We start from the raw sequence: 12765 nt of genomic DNA, 5'->3' as shown, positions 1-12765 counted from the left end.
AAATAGACTCCTGCAAGCATCCTGGTTAATATAACACACTGTTTGCCAAATATGTACTTTAAAAATAGCAGTCCACTGTATGGCATACCTTGAGTGGTGTTAAAGCTGTCTAGGTTTTGTTATACAAAGACTATGATAAGTTATAACATGCTGCCAGTGGAAAAAGAACCGAAACACCAAAAACCAAGCTGCAGAAGATTCTTGAATGAGTACTTAACGGGGAAGGTTAAACTGTACCAGGCGTGTCTTAAATTTAATAAATCAGGGCACTTGGATGCTAAACATGGATCTAGGATCTCCAGTGATTCAGATGTTTATAGTTTGGCAACTAAACCAACAGCTCGGCCTGAAAGGAAAAGTGTCCAATATACCAGCAGTCTGTAGACCTACAGCTCTAACAGCATGTAGGTATCGACCTTCTGCCGAGAGGAACCTGAAGTTATATACACTCTTCTTTTAAAATCTTGGCATAGATTTCAGCTCTAATAGTCTTTCATTTGGGGAGAAACTAATAAGATTTTTTGCATTTCTACTAAACTCTGATCAGTTGATTGTTGTCCCAAACTTCTACGTCTCCCTTGTTTTTAAAAACAAATTCCAGCCTGTTTGACATCTAGCTCACAAGCTCGGTGAAGCAGAAGTTTTTGTATTTGTTAATACTGGCCAGAACAGCATTAACCTCAACTGGGACAAGTTATTACTTTGTGTTACTAGAGATTTACGATTAGTAATACTGATCCTTTTTCTTTTGCACAGACAAAAGTAAGTTGAAGACATGGCTGCTGCTGTTCTCAAATGAACGCTAATTGTGCAATTTGGAATTTGTTTTTGGCTCCTTGTAGGTTCGCAGCAAGAGCAAAGCAGCTAAGGCTGGACTGTGTGAGGGAGATGAGGTGGTGTCTATCAATGGCAAGCCTTGTGGAGACTTAACCTATGCTGAAGTTATCGTTCTGATGGAAAGCCTGACTGACGTCCTGCAGATGCTCGTCAAGAGGTACAGGAATGCTCAAAATGCTTTGGCGCAATTCTGATCAGTAAACCACGTGGAAAATGCTGGTTTTGTATGCATTCATTTTGCAGACGTACACTGTGAGCTTCTGATAGTCCTCTTACTTATGTCTGTAACTCTGCTTGTCTGTATGGAAAAGGGAGGGAAGACAGAGTATTTGATCCGAAGGAATTAATGTATATAATTCAAACAGTGGAGTTCAGGCACAGAATTAAGAGTACAGTCTCCAAATGCAAGGACTTTATTTCTCATTAAGTATTCTTAATACTTACAAGGTGTCCATATCTGCATACTGCAGAGTCTTAAGTTATTCTTTCCACCCCTTTGAAGTAGTGAAGTGCCGTTATTCCCCACAGATAGGGAAGTGAGGCGTACAAAAAGCAAAGGCTGTATAGATGGAGATAGCGTGTTACACAGATACGCCTTGACGATGACATGGCAAACGGTCTTCTTGGGTGGTAAAATGTGTTAGTAGTCAGGAGGGGGAGAGGGTCTGGAAAACATGAATTCTATTTCTGTATCTGTTAACGCTTCACTAGATGAGGTGGGGCAAGTCACAGCTCTCTGGGTCTCAGCTTCTCCATTTATAAAACAGCGATAGTGAATTTCAGTTTTCTTTGAAGATACTTCGAGCTTCTTAGAGTAGACAATCTTCATGTAAATTTGCAAGCAAGCCAGTATTACTGCTCACTGCACATCGGTCTATTCTAATGACTGTTCTGCAGTTGTCATCAGTGTAACGTATACAATCTTGGGTTCAAAACGACCTACAGTAAGCACATTCTCCCCAGACTTTGTGAATTCAGACAAGATGAACTCTGAATTGCCTTCAGTGTGGGTAAGCCGAGGAAGAAAAGGCCTGAGCACTCTCCTTGTAAGGAATGATGGCTCCCCCCTGAGCTACTGCAGTTCCCTGTGTCTGCTCTCCCACAGGCAGGAGCAGGAGGACAGAAGGGGCCAGGATTCATCAGAACAGCTAACAGAGCAGTGTCACTGGACAGGCTCTGAAAGGCTTTGTCACTCTGAAAGGATTCTGGTGCAAAGAAGTCACTTGTCTCTGGTTACGGGGATGTCTAAACAGCATGTGAAATTCCTCTGTGGTTTCTGCAACCTGCGCGAAGGAACTGTTCCTCAAGTGTCTAGTAGTTCAAAGTTACAATCTGCCTTCAAAGCAAGATGCTCTCAAGGAGTATTAATTTCATTTATAACAGACATTTTGCATGGCCTGGCTGTGCTTGTTGTCTTGGGGTGAGTAATGGATCAATGTGATGAGATTGGGGGAAGCGCAATAGCTGAGGATTACAGCTTACCTTCTCCATAGTGCATAGCTCTTGTTTCTGGTTCAGCAGCGTACCATGTGAATGCTCCTCATGTGACATCTGCATTCTTATGTTTTCAATTCATAACATGAATTGAAACTACTGGAACTTGTGAAAACTATATTTGTGGCTGACCAGCTGTCTTCTTTGCAGCCAAAGAAATAGCTCCCTATGCTTTGACTCCTACCTGTTGCTGCGCTATAACTGATGTTTCAGTTGGTCTGAAGGCCACAGTACGCTCTAGCTGAAGGTGAAAGCACATCTTTCATTCACTCCATTGCCCCCGCCTGAATGTATGGTGAACAGCAAGACATGTCCCGAAAATCAGAACTAAATAGTGCTTAGACCACGTAATTCAGCATTTCATGGAATGAAACTGTGTCTGTTAGAAATTTTAAGAAAATTGCAGTTGCTCAACAGTGAAAATGACTAAAATGTTCTAAAGGAATTCGCCGTCAGAATCTTTGAATTTCTTCTCATCAGCTCATCTTCCCCAACTCCCAGCCCCTGCTGCCAGTATTTTCCAGGGTATGGGGGAATTAACCGAAACACTTCTCTTTCCCTGCCACCTCCTCCTCTGTGGCTAGTAGCCCTCTCAGCACTATCACCAGAAGGACTTTTCAGGAAGTGCCTTATCATTCTCCAAGAACAATGAGAAGCAAATCCTTCTTTTCCTGAGTAGCCACTTGTTAGCAGTGGAAATTATGAGGAAAGAATAATGTCTAATTAAAGTGGTGTTCCAATGGTGATCTTTACATCCAAGCTGGCAGGGAAGAATATTTCTCCTTCTGAAGCTTCTGACTGTTCCTGAAGTACTTGCATCAATGATGAGGTTTTCATCGACGTTCATTGTTGGCCTAATTTTGCTCTTACTAAGCTTACTGGGAGAAAAAACAGGCTTTTAAATTAGTTTTTAAAATGCCGCTTGGCCTTTGATGTCTACAAAAAGTTTTCCCAATCCCCTGTAAACCACAGTCAGTTACTGAACAGCACTACCCGCAAAATCTTTGGTTTACAAGATCAGAGGAAAGAGACACCCTGCAGGGCAGGCACTCTCCAGATGCCATGTGGGGGAGCATCTTACTGACCTTCCCGCCAAATGCTGAACAGATGTATCCAGGAAACATCGAGAGTGGGGACAGAAACAGAAACGCCAGCCTGCCCTTTTCACGTCAGCGTTAGCAACTCTTGGGCTACTGCTGAGTCTAGAAAGAAAATTTCTAGGGGGGAGTTGGGAGTGTGCTCAGCCCATACCAAAATGAAATGCACCATGTAGGGAGTAAAACATGACTCTGAGACAAACCCTGCCGTGCTGACTCCATGAGTTCTGCTTCCTTCCTGGAATTACACCAGGGGTGTTGTTCCTGTGGTGAGCTGGAAAGACCTGAAACAAAAATAATAATTTGACAAAACAGAATCTTAAATGACAAAGAAGAGATCAGACCCAGTACTCTGTCTCTTGACACCCAGATACGCATTTATGTCTATATAGAGTAGAAGTATATCCATAAGTAGCAAGGGCCTTTTAAGGTGGAAATCCTTCTCTCTCAGACATACACACAATCACTCAGCTACCAATAAAGGCTAACATTTAGCTGTCCCAGCCCCTAGTCTCATATCTTAGAAGGAAATGTTTACAGATTTCTGTAATTTATCTGTACTTAAGAGCAGTACGATTGATCATCCAAAGAGCATAATACGATGGAATCCGGCAGCACTCACAAGGAGCTCCCTAAATTAAAATCTGTCTGACCTTTATGTAGCTCCATATGTGGTTTAATGGCTGTTACACGATTTGCGCTATTTGAGAGAGACCCAGACTGCTACAAATAGTATGCTGCATGGCTAGAAAAGCAAGTGATATCGAAGTTTCTTCAGTGCACTGACAGATTTATTTCTTCTGTTGCTTCTTCCAGCCTTTCTTTGTAGGGGGTTCCAAAGTTTCAGAATACCTGGGACCCGCTTTTGATTTCAGAAATCTCCACAATACTTGATATTAATACTTTATTGAGGGTACCTACCGCTTCCCTCATTTGAAAAAGTGCTTTGCTACCTTCTAGTCAACAGAAAGCCTAAATAACATGCTGCAGTCCTGCTGTACAGAAAAAGTTTCTTCTTGAATTAATAGTACTTAGTATGGCCCAGAGTACTGAAAGAAGAAGGTAGAGGGTACACTAGGAGTCCTAACATCAATAAAACAGCCTAACTGGACCAGGGGAACGAATAGTTTAAAAAAGGGAGCTACACTGAGGTATACAGAAGGCTTCAGGAAGTCAAAGTAACATTTGCCAGTTAGAAATATATATTTTTGAATAACTAGGAAATAATGTACGGGTTTGCTACCCTTTTTCACTGGATCACTGGAATAGGCCCAGAATGTTTTAATTATTCCATGATATATAAGGATGGTGATCCTCCCAGGAATTCTTTAAATGTGTATTTTAAGTATTTATTCCCCCACCTCTGATCCTCATCCAGTACTATCTATTCCTTAGAGAGTAGATTATCTGGGACAGGAACTATATATGAGGATGGTGCCTAAAACAGTTGCAGTAGTGGCCACAGAGGCAAAAATTAACCACTCTTCTGGTGTCATGCAAAGTTAATTTTCCCATGCACATGTGAAATATGAAGAAGTATTGTCCCAGAAGTCTCAGCAGCATTTGTCTGGAAACACTACAGCAGAAATGTGCCTGTGATCGCATACTGATGCTAGGAATGATATAATTCAACATTGCAGAAGGATGGTAGTAAGATCATAGTTCTACCACAGTAGTGTCATTTCCCTCTTAATGAACTGTTAAGTTGAAGAATTTTGAAAGACACAAAGATGCTTCAATTAAAGACCTCTACATTCTGTGAAAATTCTTCCACTTAAATGGACCTGCTAGCAGGTACCACAATTAATATAGGGGAAAAAATACTATCCAGAAATTGCTTTTGTAACTGTACTTACAATTGCTGTGCTTACAGCAGCTTAATTTCTTGAATTACTTGTTTATGTATGTGCAGATCCTCCAATGGAATAAATGAAACCTTGAGCGCTGAAAGAGAAAATGGAAAGCACGATAACATAAAAAATGAGGACTACAGGGAGAGTACTACACTGCAAATTAATACAGCGAAAGAGATTCCCCATGGAGATCTATGCATCACAGAGATATACAGTGAGACTCACCACGGAGCAGAAGAAAGCAACACACACTTTTCTGAAACGAAACAAGAGACCACACAAAGCCACAGAATTACTCCTAAAGTGATAGGCACCTCCAAAGTGCTCGTGACAGATGAGGCAGCTTTCAGAGGGAAGACAGAAGAAAGAAGGCCAGGTACTATGGTCGAGCTGCAGTTATCCCTCTCAAATGAAGTGCACAAGGGCATCAGTGCTCCTGCTGTGACTCTCTCAGGGGCAGAAAAATGCACCTCTTCAGGAAGAGGACCCAGTGTACAACAAGATGGGACTAGCCCTGTAATCGCAATTCCCCTGGGTGTGAAAGAGGGCAACATCCAGTGGTCAAGCAAAGTAGTCCAGTTTTCTAGTGGCAAAGAGGTCAAGAGGATCCAAGGTGCGGCTCCATCGCTCCCCAGGGTGGAGGTGATCCTAGACTGTTCGGACAGGGAGAAGGAAGCACCCAGGTCTCTAGCTGAAAGGGGGTGTGTTGATTCTCAAGTGGAAGGAGGGCAGTCAGAAGCACCTCCTTCCCTCCTCTCCTTTGCAATCTCATCAGAAGGCACAGAGCAGGGAGAAGACGACCAGCACTCTGAAAGGGATCACAGACCTCTCAAGCACAGGGCGAGGCACGCAAGTAAGTATCTCCCATCTACTCATTTGCACTGCCTGAGGGTATCTTTTGTAACTTTAACCATAATTTCAGAATTTAGACTGCATTAGAAAAAAAATGTTTAGAGGTTTTTTCTGCAATTTTCTAACTTTCCCTCCGTCTTTTTATTTTAAACGATGTTTCTGTTCTTGCTTTATGTATTCTTTCAGGGCAATACAATGCTCCTGGTAATGAGCCAAGAATATACCCATGCCTTCACTGTGCTGAATAACTTTGCTTAGTAGACTTCTACTTTGAAATTAACTCATGACTTTGTCCAACTAAAAATACTTACATCTCCAAAAAGGGCTGAATTCCACTGGTCTTCGAATGTATATTCAGAGGCAATCTGTAGAATATTAAGCAAAAAAGCAAGTTGCTTGCGCACATCTAAGTGAATCCTGTGGATTTCTCCTTTTATAGGAAAAATTTTGCATTGCCATTTGAATCATCTAAAATCAAAGCCATGCCACTGCTCTTAAAAGTTAATAAAAAAGCCTAGTAGAAAAGCTTGATGTTGCCTGCAGAAGAGATTTTGACAGACACTAGCATGTGTATAACTGTTACATGATCCTTTCAGTTTTGTCACTCTTCTCTAGACTGTAAAGTGAACACACTATTTCTTCTGACTCCCATGCCCAGAGGTCAGCCTCAAAACGTGCCCAAGAAGTTCACATGAAAGTAAACTTGCAACTGGATCCAATATTAATTGAGTGTAGATATGTACTATTTATTTATTTGTTTGTTTGTTTATTTATTATTTTATTCATTGGGGACCTTTCTATTGGTTGCTTGCTCTTTCCCAACAATGTTAAGAATCCTGTCTGGGGATTTAGTAGCAGTATGTCAAAGGTGCTTGAATGTGTGCAGTGATATACTGTAGCAACAAGCTATTTCATATGCAGTGTTGGAATTAGCCTGCTAAGCCACTGCTAATTCCTCTGTAAGCGTATTTTTAGCATGATAACCATTTGTATCTTATTGGCAAGTGGATTAAGCAGTTACTTATGCCTAAGTGTCTGTATGCAATCCACATATTTTTGTCATATTAAATGAAGCATAAAAGAAAAGTGCACATGCTTTACATTTTGGCTGCGAATTTAGAACCAACTGTGGGACTGTGCCTGTCTTTCTTAGGGAATTACTTGCAGTGTCTCTCTCATAAGGCAAAAGTACAAAGAACAAACCACGTGTTCCGTGATAAACTCTGCTTTCAAGTAGGATGTAGATTCTGTCCTTTTCCCATCTCAACTATGACAATCTCAGTTTCCTCTAATATACTGGCAGATCATTATCCTTAGAAACTACCGATTTAATCTAGAAAAATGTTTGCTATTATTATTATTATTATTATTATTATTATTATTATTATTATTTGTAAAACACAATCTACACATTAGAACAAACAAATTGCCAAGCACAGGGCAATAATCTGTGCGCAGGAAATACTATGCATGTTTTTTGTAAAATAAGAACTCATAAGGCAGCATTTAAGCCTAAACTAGAGAAGCACATTGATTCTAGGTGTTTGATCTCTTTAGCAGAAATTTTCTCTGTAAATAGTAATCAGATTATATTTACCCGAGCAGGTAACGTTACTTCAGCCATCTTCTGAAACTATTGATTAAGTTACTATTCAGATGAATTAAGAAAAAATATGCTAACAAAATGAAAAGTTTCAATTTTTTCTTTTCACAGAACTGTATAGGTACCTGCTGAACCCCTTTCCTAGAAAAACCCTCACTGCTGATGCAAGTAGCTTATTCGAAAGCAAAGAACATTTCCGTTTGCAGAGACACTCTAACACTAAAGTCCATTCTTTTGGAAAATGACTATTGTAAGCATTTGGATTGTCAAAGGACTGAGCCAAGGATTTTGTGATTTGGCCCTCTCAACATAAAATATTACAAATTGCTGGTTCAGTTACTATGCTCTTTTCTCTTTTATGGGTTGTTGTGAGAACCATTGGTCCAGTCATGCTGTCATCTGCCATAATGGCAAAACTCCAATTGTCTTTAATAGGAGAAGTATCCGACTCCACCTACTGACATGGCTAAAAGGATCACTAATAGAAAATACATCACATTGCTTTCTTTAATGAGTTTGCTTTACTTACACTAGAAAAATATACTAAATAATTTACTGTTCTATTTTCATATCTGAGAGGCACACTTTTTCCTTTTGAAATTAAGTGGAAGGGGACCATTGATTTAGGCAGGAACAGCTTTAAATTCTAGCTTTTTTAAAGGGAGAAGCTATTGAGGCTGTCATTCATGAGATGCGGTGGTAGAATATAAGGAAGGGAAAGAAACGGGAACACCACCTGACTAGTGTTGTCCCATGAGGCACATGCTCCATGTCACATAACAAGGAAGCAGTCATGCTGATGTGCAGCGCATCTATCCGCTTTACAGCTGCATCTATTCCTGTTCCACATGACATGATGAAAACCAGTAATTTATGCTTTAAGAAACATGTGTTATTGATATATGCTAGTGAATACTCTTGAGAAGTTAGTTGAGCCTCCTCCATTCAGTTCTTAAATGTGTATTCATTCTTGCCACATTTTAAAAATAAATATTCTGGAGCTGTTAGATCCTACACGATTTTGGATTATGTTTCTGCTAAGTACTGCTTGTTAAAAGACTGAAACATGCTTTCATTGTGTACCCTGGCCAAACTCCCATGTCTTCCAAGGGGCTGAAAGTTAATGTTAATGGTATCTGTGTAAGGCTTTTTGGATGTATACTTGCTTTTAAATAGCTAATACATAGAAACGTACTGACTTTTATCAACTATACACATTTTGTAATGCATATGAGCAAACTAAACGCAAAAATGGCAGGAGCTGCTGCCACCGTCAGACAGAACACACTCAGTTTCATTTGGTCTCGGGTGTTAAGCAGTCATGGACCTGCCTGGCTGGGAATGCCTACCGTAAGCCTAGGAATTGTGAGCAAACAGTTGGTAAATACCAGACCATAGAAACTCAATAAATGAGAAAGTATCATCTGCCTGTTGCTGCTGAGATTACTTAGGGGAATAAAAATCAAGAGCGCTAGACGTAAAGACACATGCAATGTTCCTGTTGAACTAAGAAAGTCCTAAAGAAAGTGATGTAGCCTTTGAACTTGCACGGGTGTGACTCTAAGGAATGCTGGGTATGGAATTTACAACAAGGTTGATATTGTGGGAAAAGTTTAATTATGATGACCTCTCCGTGCAAAAGAAAATAGATGTCTTAATAGGGGGTAAGGGGACAGTGGGTAAATTTCAGTAGAGATAAATGCAGAACTATTTGTTATTAGTTTCCTTGTATTTTTCTGGGCTGCATGCAATTAAGTGTGCACTTCAATTCTTTCCACAGGGCTCCGGCGAAGTGAGAGTCTGTCGGAGAAGCAGGTCAAAGAAGCCAAATCTAAATGTAAAAGTATTGCATTGCTGCTGACAGCAGCTCCCAATCCCAATTCCAAGGGGGTGTTGATGTTCAAGAAGCGTCGTCAAAGGGCGAGGAAATATACTTTAGTTAGCTACGGTACTGGGGAGTTAGAACGTGACGAAGACGAGGGGGAAGAAGGTGAAGGTGAAGAGGGGGACAAAGAAAACACTTTTGAAGTGAGTTTGCTTGCAACAAGTGAGTCAGAAATAGATGAAGATTTCTTCTCTGACATTGACAACGACGGTAAGATTGTGACATTTGACTGGGACAGTGGTTTACTTGAGGTTGAAAAGAAGACAAAAAGTGGAGACGAGATGCAGACGCTTCCAGAGAGCACAGGTAAAGGGGCACTCATGTTTGCCAAGAGGCGACAGAGGATGGATCAGATTACAGCTGAGCAAGAGGAGATGAAGGCACGCACAGTGCACACAGAGGAACGAAGGGAAGCCACCATGTCAGAGAACTTCCAGAAAGTAAGCTCTTCAGTCTATCAAACAAAAGAGGAAGAAATGTCGAGACAGCAGACCTGTGTGAGCAAAAGCTACACAGACGTGAGCCAAAATCATAGCAAAATGGTACAACAAAATGGCTTTGGCTTAGCACCAGACACAAACCTCTCTTTTCAGTCCTCTGCAGGACAAAAAGCAGCGTCTTTGAATAAAACAGCTAAACCCTTCCCGTCTGGAGTTCAAAACCGGGCAGCTGCACCATTTTCACCCGTAAGAAATGTCACTAGTCCTCTTTCAGATATACCAGCACCACCTTCTTACTGCTCTATTAGCCCACCACTTGAGGCTTTATACAGACCTGTTTCAGCTCCTGTGGCAAACAGAGCTGCCCCAACTGTGTGGTCACCCACCGAGCCAGCAGAACACATAGCATCCAGAGATGAAAGGATTGCGGTGCCAGCCAAAAGAACTGGGATACTGCAAGAGGCAAAGAGAAGAAGCACTTCAAAACCTATGTTCACTTTCAAGGAAGCACCCAAAGTAAGTCCTAATCCTGCCCTGTTGTCCCTTGTACACAATGCAGAGGGCAAAAAAGGTACTGGAGCTGGTTTTGAGTCCGGACCTGAAGAAGACTACCTCAGTTTGGGAGCAGAAGCTTGCAATTTCATGCAGACTCAAGCGTCTAAGCAAAAGGCCCCTCCCCCTGTTGCTCCAAAGCCTTCACTCAAGGTCTCTCCTACTGCTGGTACTCCAGTGTCACCAGTCTGGTCACCTCCAGCTGTGTCTTCTAACAAGGCTCCTTCTTTCCCAGCACCAGCCTCACCTCAGGCAGCATATCCTGCACCACCCAAATCTCCACAGTATCCTCATTCTCCTGTCCACCCCCCAAGTACTCTCGACCTAGCCGGTCCTTTCAAAGGGCCTCAGGCAACCCTAGCGAGTCCAAACCACACACCCAAGACACCAGTCACACCAAGTGCTGGAGAAACAAAGCCACCCTTTGAGATGCCACCAGCTATGAGTGGAAAAGGAGCACAGTTATTTGCCAGAAGGCACTCTCGAATGGAGAAGTACGTGGTAGATTCAGAGACTGTGCAGGCAAACATGGCACGAGCCTCATCTCCAACTCCATCTTTACCAGCCTCTTGGAAATACTCATCTAATGTCCGAGCACCTCCACCTGTTGCTTATAATCCCATCCACTGCCCATCTTATCCTCCTGCTGCTACCAAGCCTTCCTCTAAGTCCACTGCTGCTACCAAAAATACAAAAAGAAAACCTAAGAAAGGTCTCAATGCTTTGGATATTATGAAACACCAACCTTATCAGCTCGATGCATCTTTATTTACTTTTCAACCTCCTAGTAATAAGGAAAGCCTTGCTATTAAGCAGACGTCGAAGTTGTCCCCTTCAAAGCAAGCTCTACCTTTCAGACCACCTAGTGCTGGCTCTCCTACTAATGCCCGGGCATCTTCAGTGTACTCCGTGCCAGCCTACAGTTCGCAACCTTCGTTCCAGTCAAATGCCTCTCTCCCAGTAAATGAATCATATTCACCTACAAGCTACTCTGCATTTTCTAAGCCAGAAACCACCACATCTTCTTTGTTTACTGCTCCGAGGCCAAAATTTTCAGCAAAGAAAGCTGGCGTCACTGCACAGGTGTGGAAGCCATCAATTATTGAAGAGTAAACCTTATAGCCAAAACTTAGTGTCCATTTTGCTTGCAACCAATTGTTTGCAGTGGTAACCTGGCATGGAAACAGTGCCAATAGTATTCCTTAGCTTACTTAACAACGTCAGATGTATCACCTCAAATCTGGGTCCAAAATATTTTAACTTTTTTAAGGAATCAAAATAGATACAAATTTTAGCACATTTATGCATATTATCAGATGATTTATACACGTAACATCCTGAAATGAATAGATACCATTGTATTACGTAAGCAGGACACTAGGTTTTTGCTTTAGGACTACCACAACAGAAACAACAGTAAGCAATATTCCTGGTATGTCAAATGAATAGAGAAGACCTTTCTTTCTGCTCCCCTCCCCAACTTTGTTCTAATGACCTAGGGATTTGAGGACTTTTTTTTTCTTTTTAAAGAAGTGCCTTATTAAATTATATTACTAGTAATATGTATTACTAACATAGCATAAAATAGATACAGTATTAGGCTCTGACTGATCACTAGCAGAATACAACCGGATAGACCTTCGGCCTGCACAGAGCCCCACTGAGTTCAGTCAGAATCTGTCCTGGCTCAGAGGTCCTTCCACAGAAATCTGGTTGATCGGCCAGGGGCTTAGTTTGTAAGCTATGTGGATCAGCTGTGATCCAAAATCATGAATTGCCTCTGTGATTTCACAGAGAATGTCCTATAAGAGATGATGGAGTGTTCTGAAGACTAGAAGAGATGCTAAGACAGCCGGAAAAATTGTTAAGAGATTTCCCATTTTGGGGAAATTTGACATCCCAAGTGCAGTCATATTTTTAGCCAAGGTTTGCTTTGAATCCAGCAAGTAAGATAGAAGCCAGTAAATCAAAATTGTTCAACAGTCAGAAAGGTGGGCTGGGTTTTGCAGCTGCAAGGTAATGCAATAGTTTCTTGTGAAAGCACAGTGACTGAGAACTGAAGGGATACGTGTATTCAAGAGTACTGATCTTGCAACCAGAGGAGTATATGCCACAGAAATTAGCGCCTAACAGTAAAACATAAATATGACCA

At 41.5% G+C, this 12765-nt stretch overlaps 1 protein-coding gene across 2 annotated transcripts in view; it reads left to right on the top strand.

Moving 5' to 3' along the window:
* SYNPO2 (synaptopodin 2) overlaps positions 1-12765 on the top strand; it is a 91440-nt gene that overhangs the window by 60672 nt on the left and 18003 nt on the right. For both annotated transcript variants that reach the window (XM_063335308.1, XM_063335309.1), the window contains exons 2-4: positions 843-994; positions 5341-6134; positions 9517-11696. In XM_063335308.1, the coding sequence (XP_063191378.1) occupies positions 843-994; positions 5341-6134; positions 9517-11696 (3126 nt within the window). The remainder of the gene's footprint in view (positions 1-842; positions 995-5340; positions 6135-9516; positions 11697-12765) is intronic.

This window comes from Chroicocephalus ridibundus, chromosome 5 (assembly GCF_963924245.1).
Source record: "Chroicocephalus ridibundus chromosome 5, bChrRid1.1, whole genome shotgun sequence".
NCBI lineage: Eukaryota > Metazoa > Chordata > Aves > Charadriiformes > Laridae > Chroicocephalus > Chroicocephalus ridibundus.
Note: the sequence above shows the minus strand (reverse complement) of the source record. Positions and strands in the feature narration are given on the sequence as shown.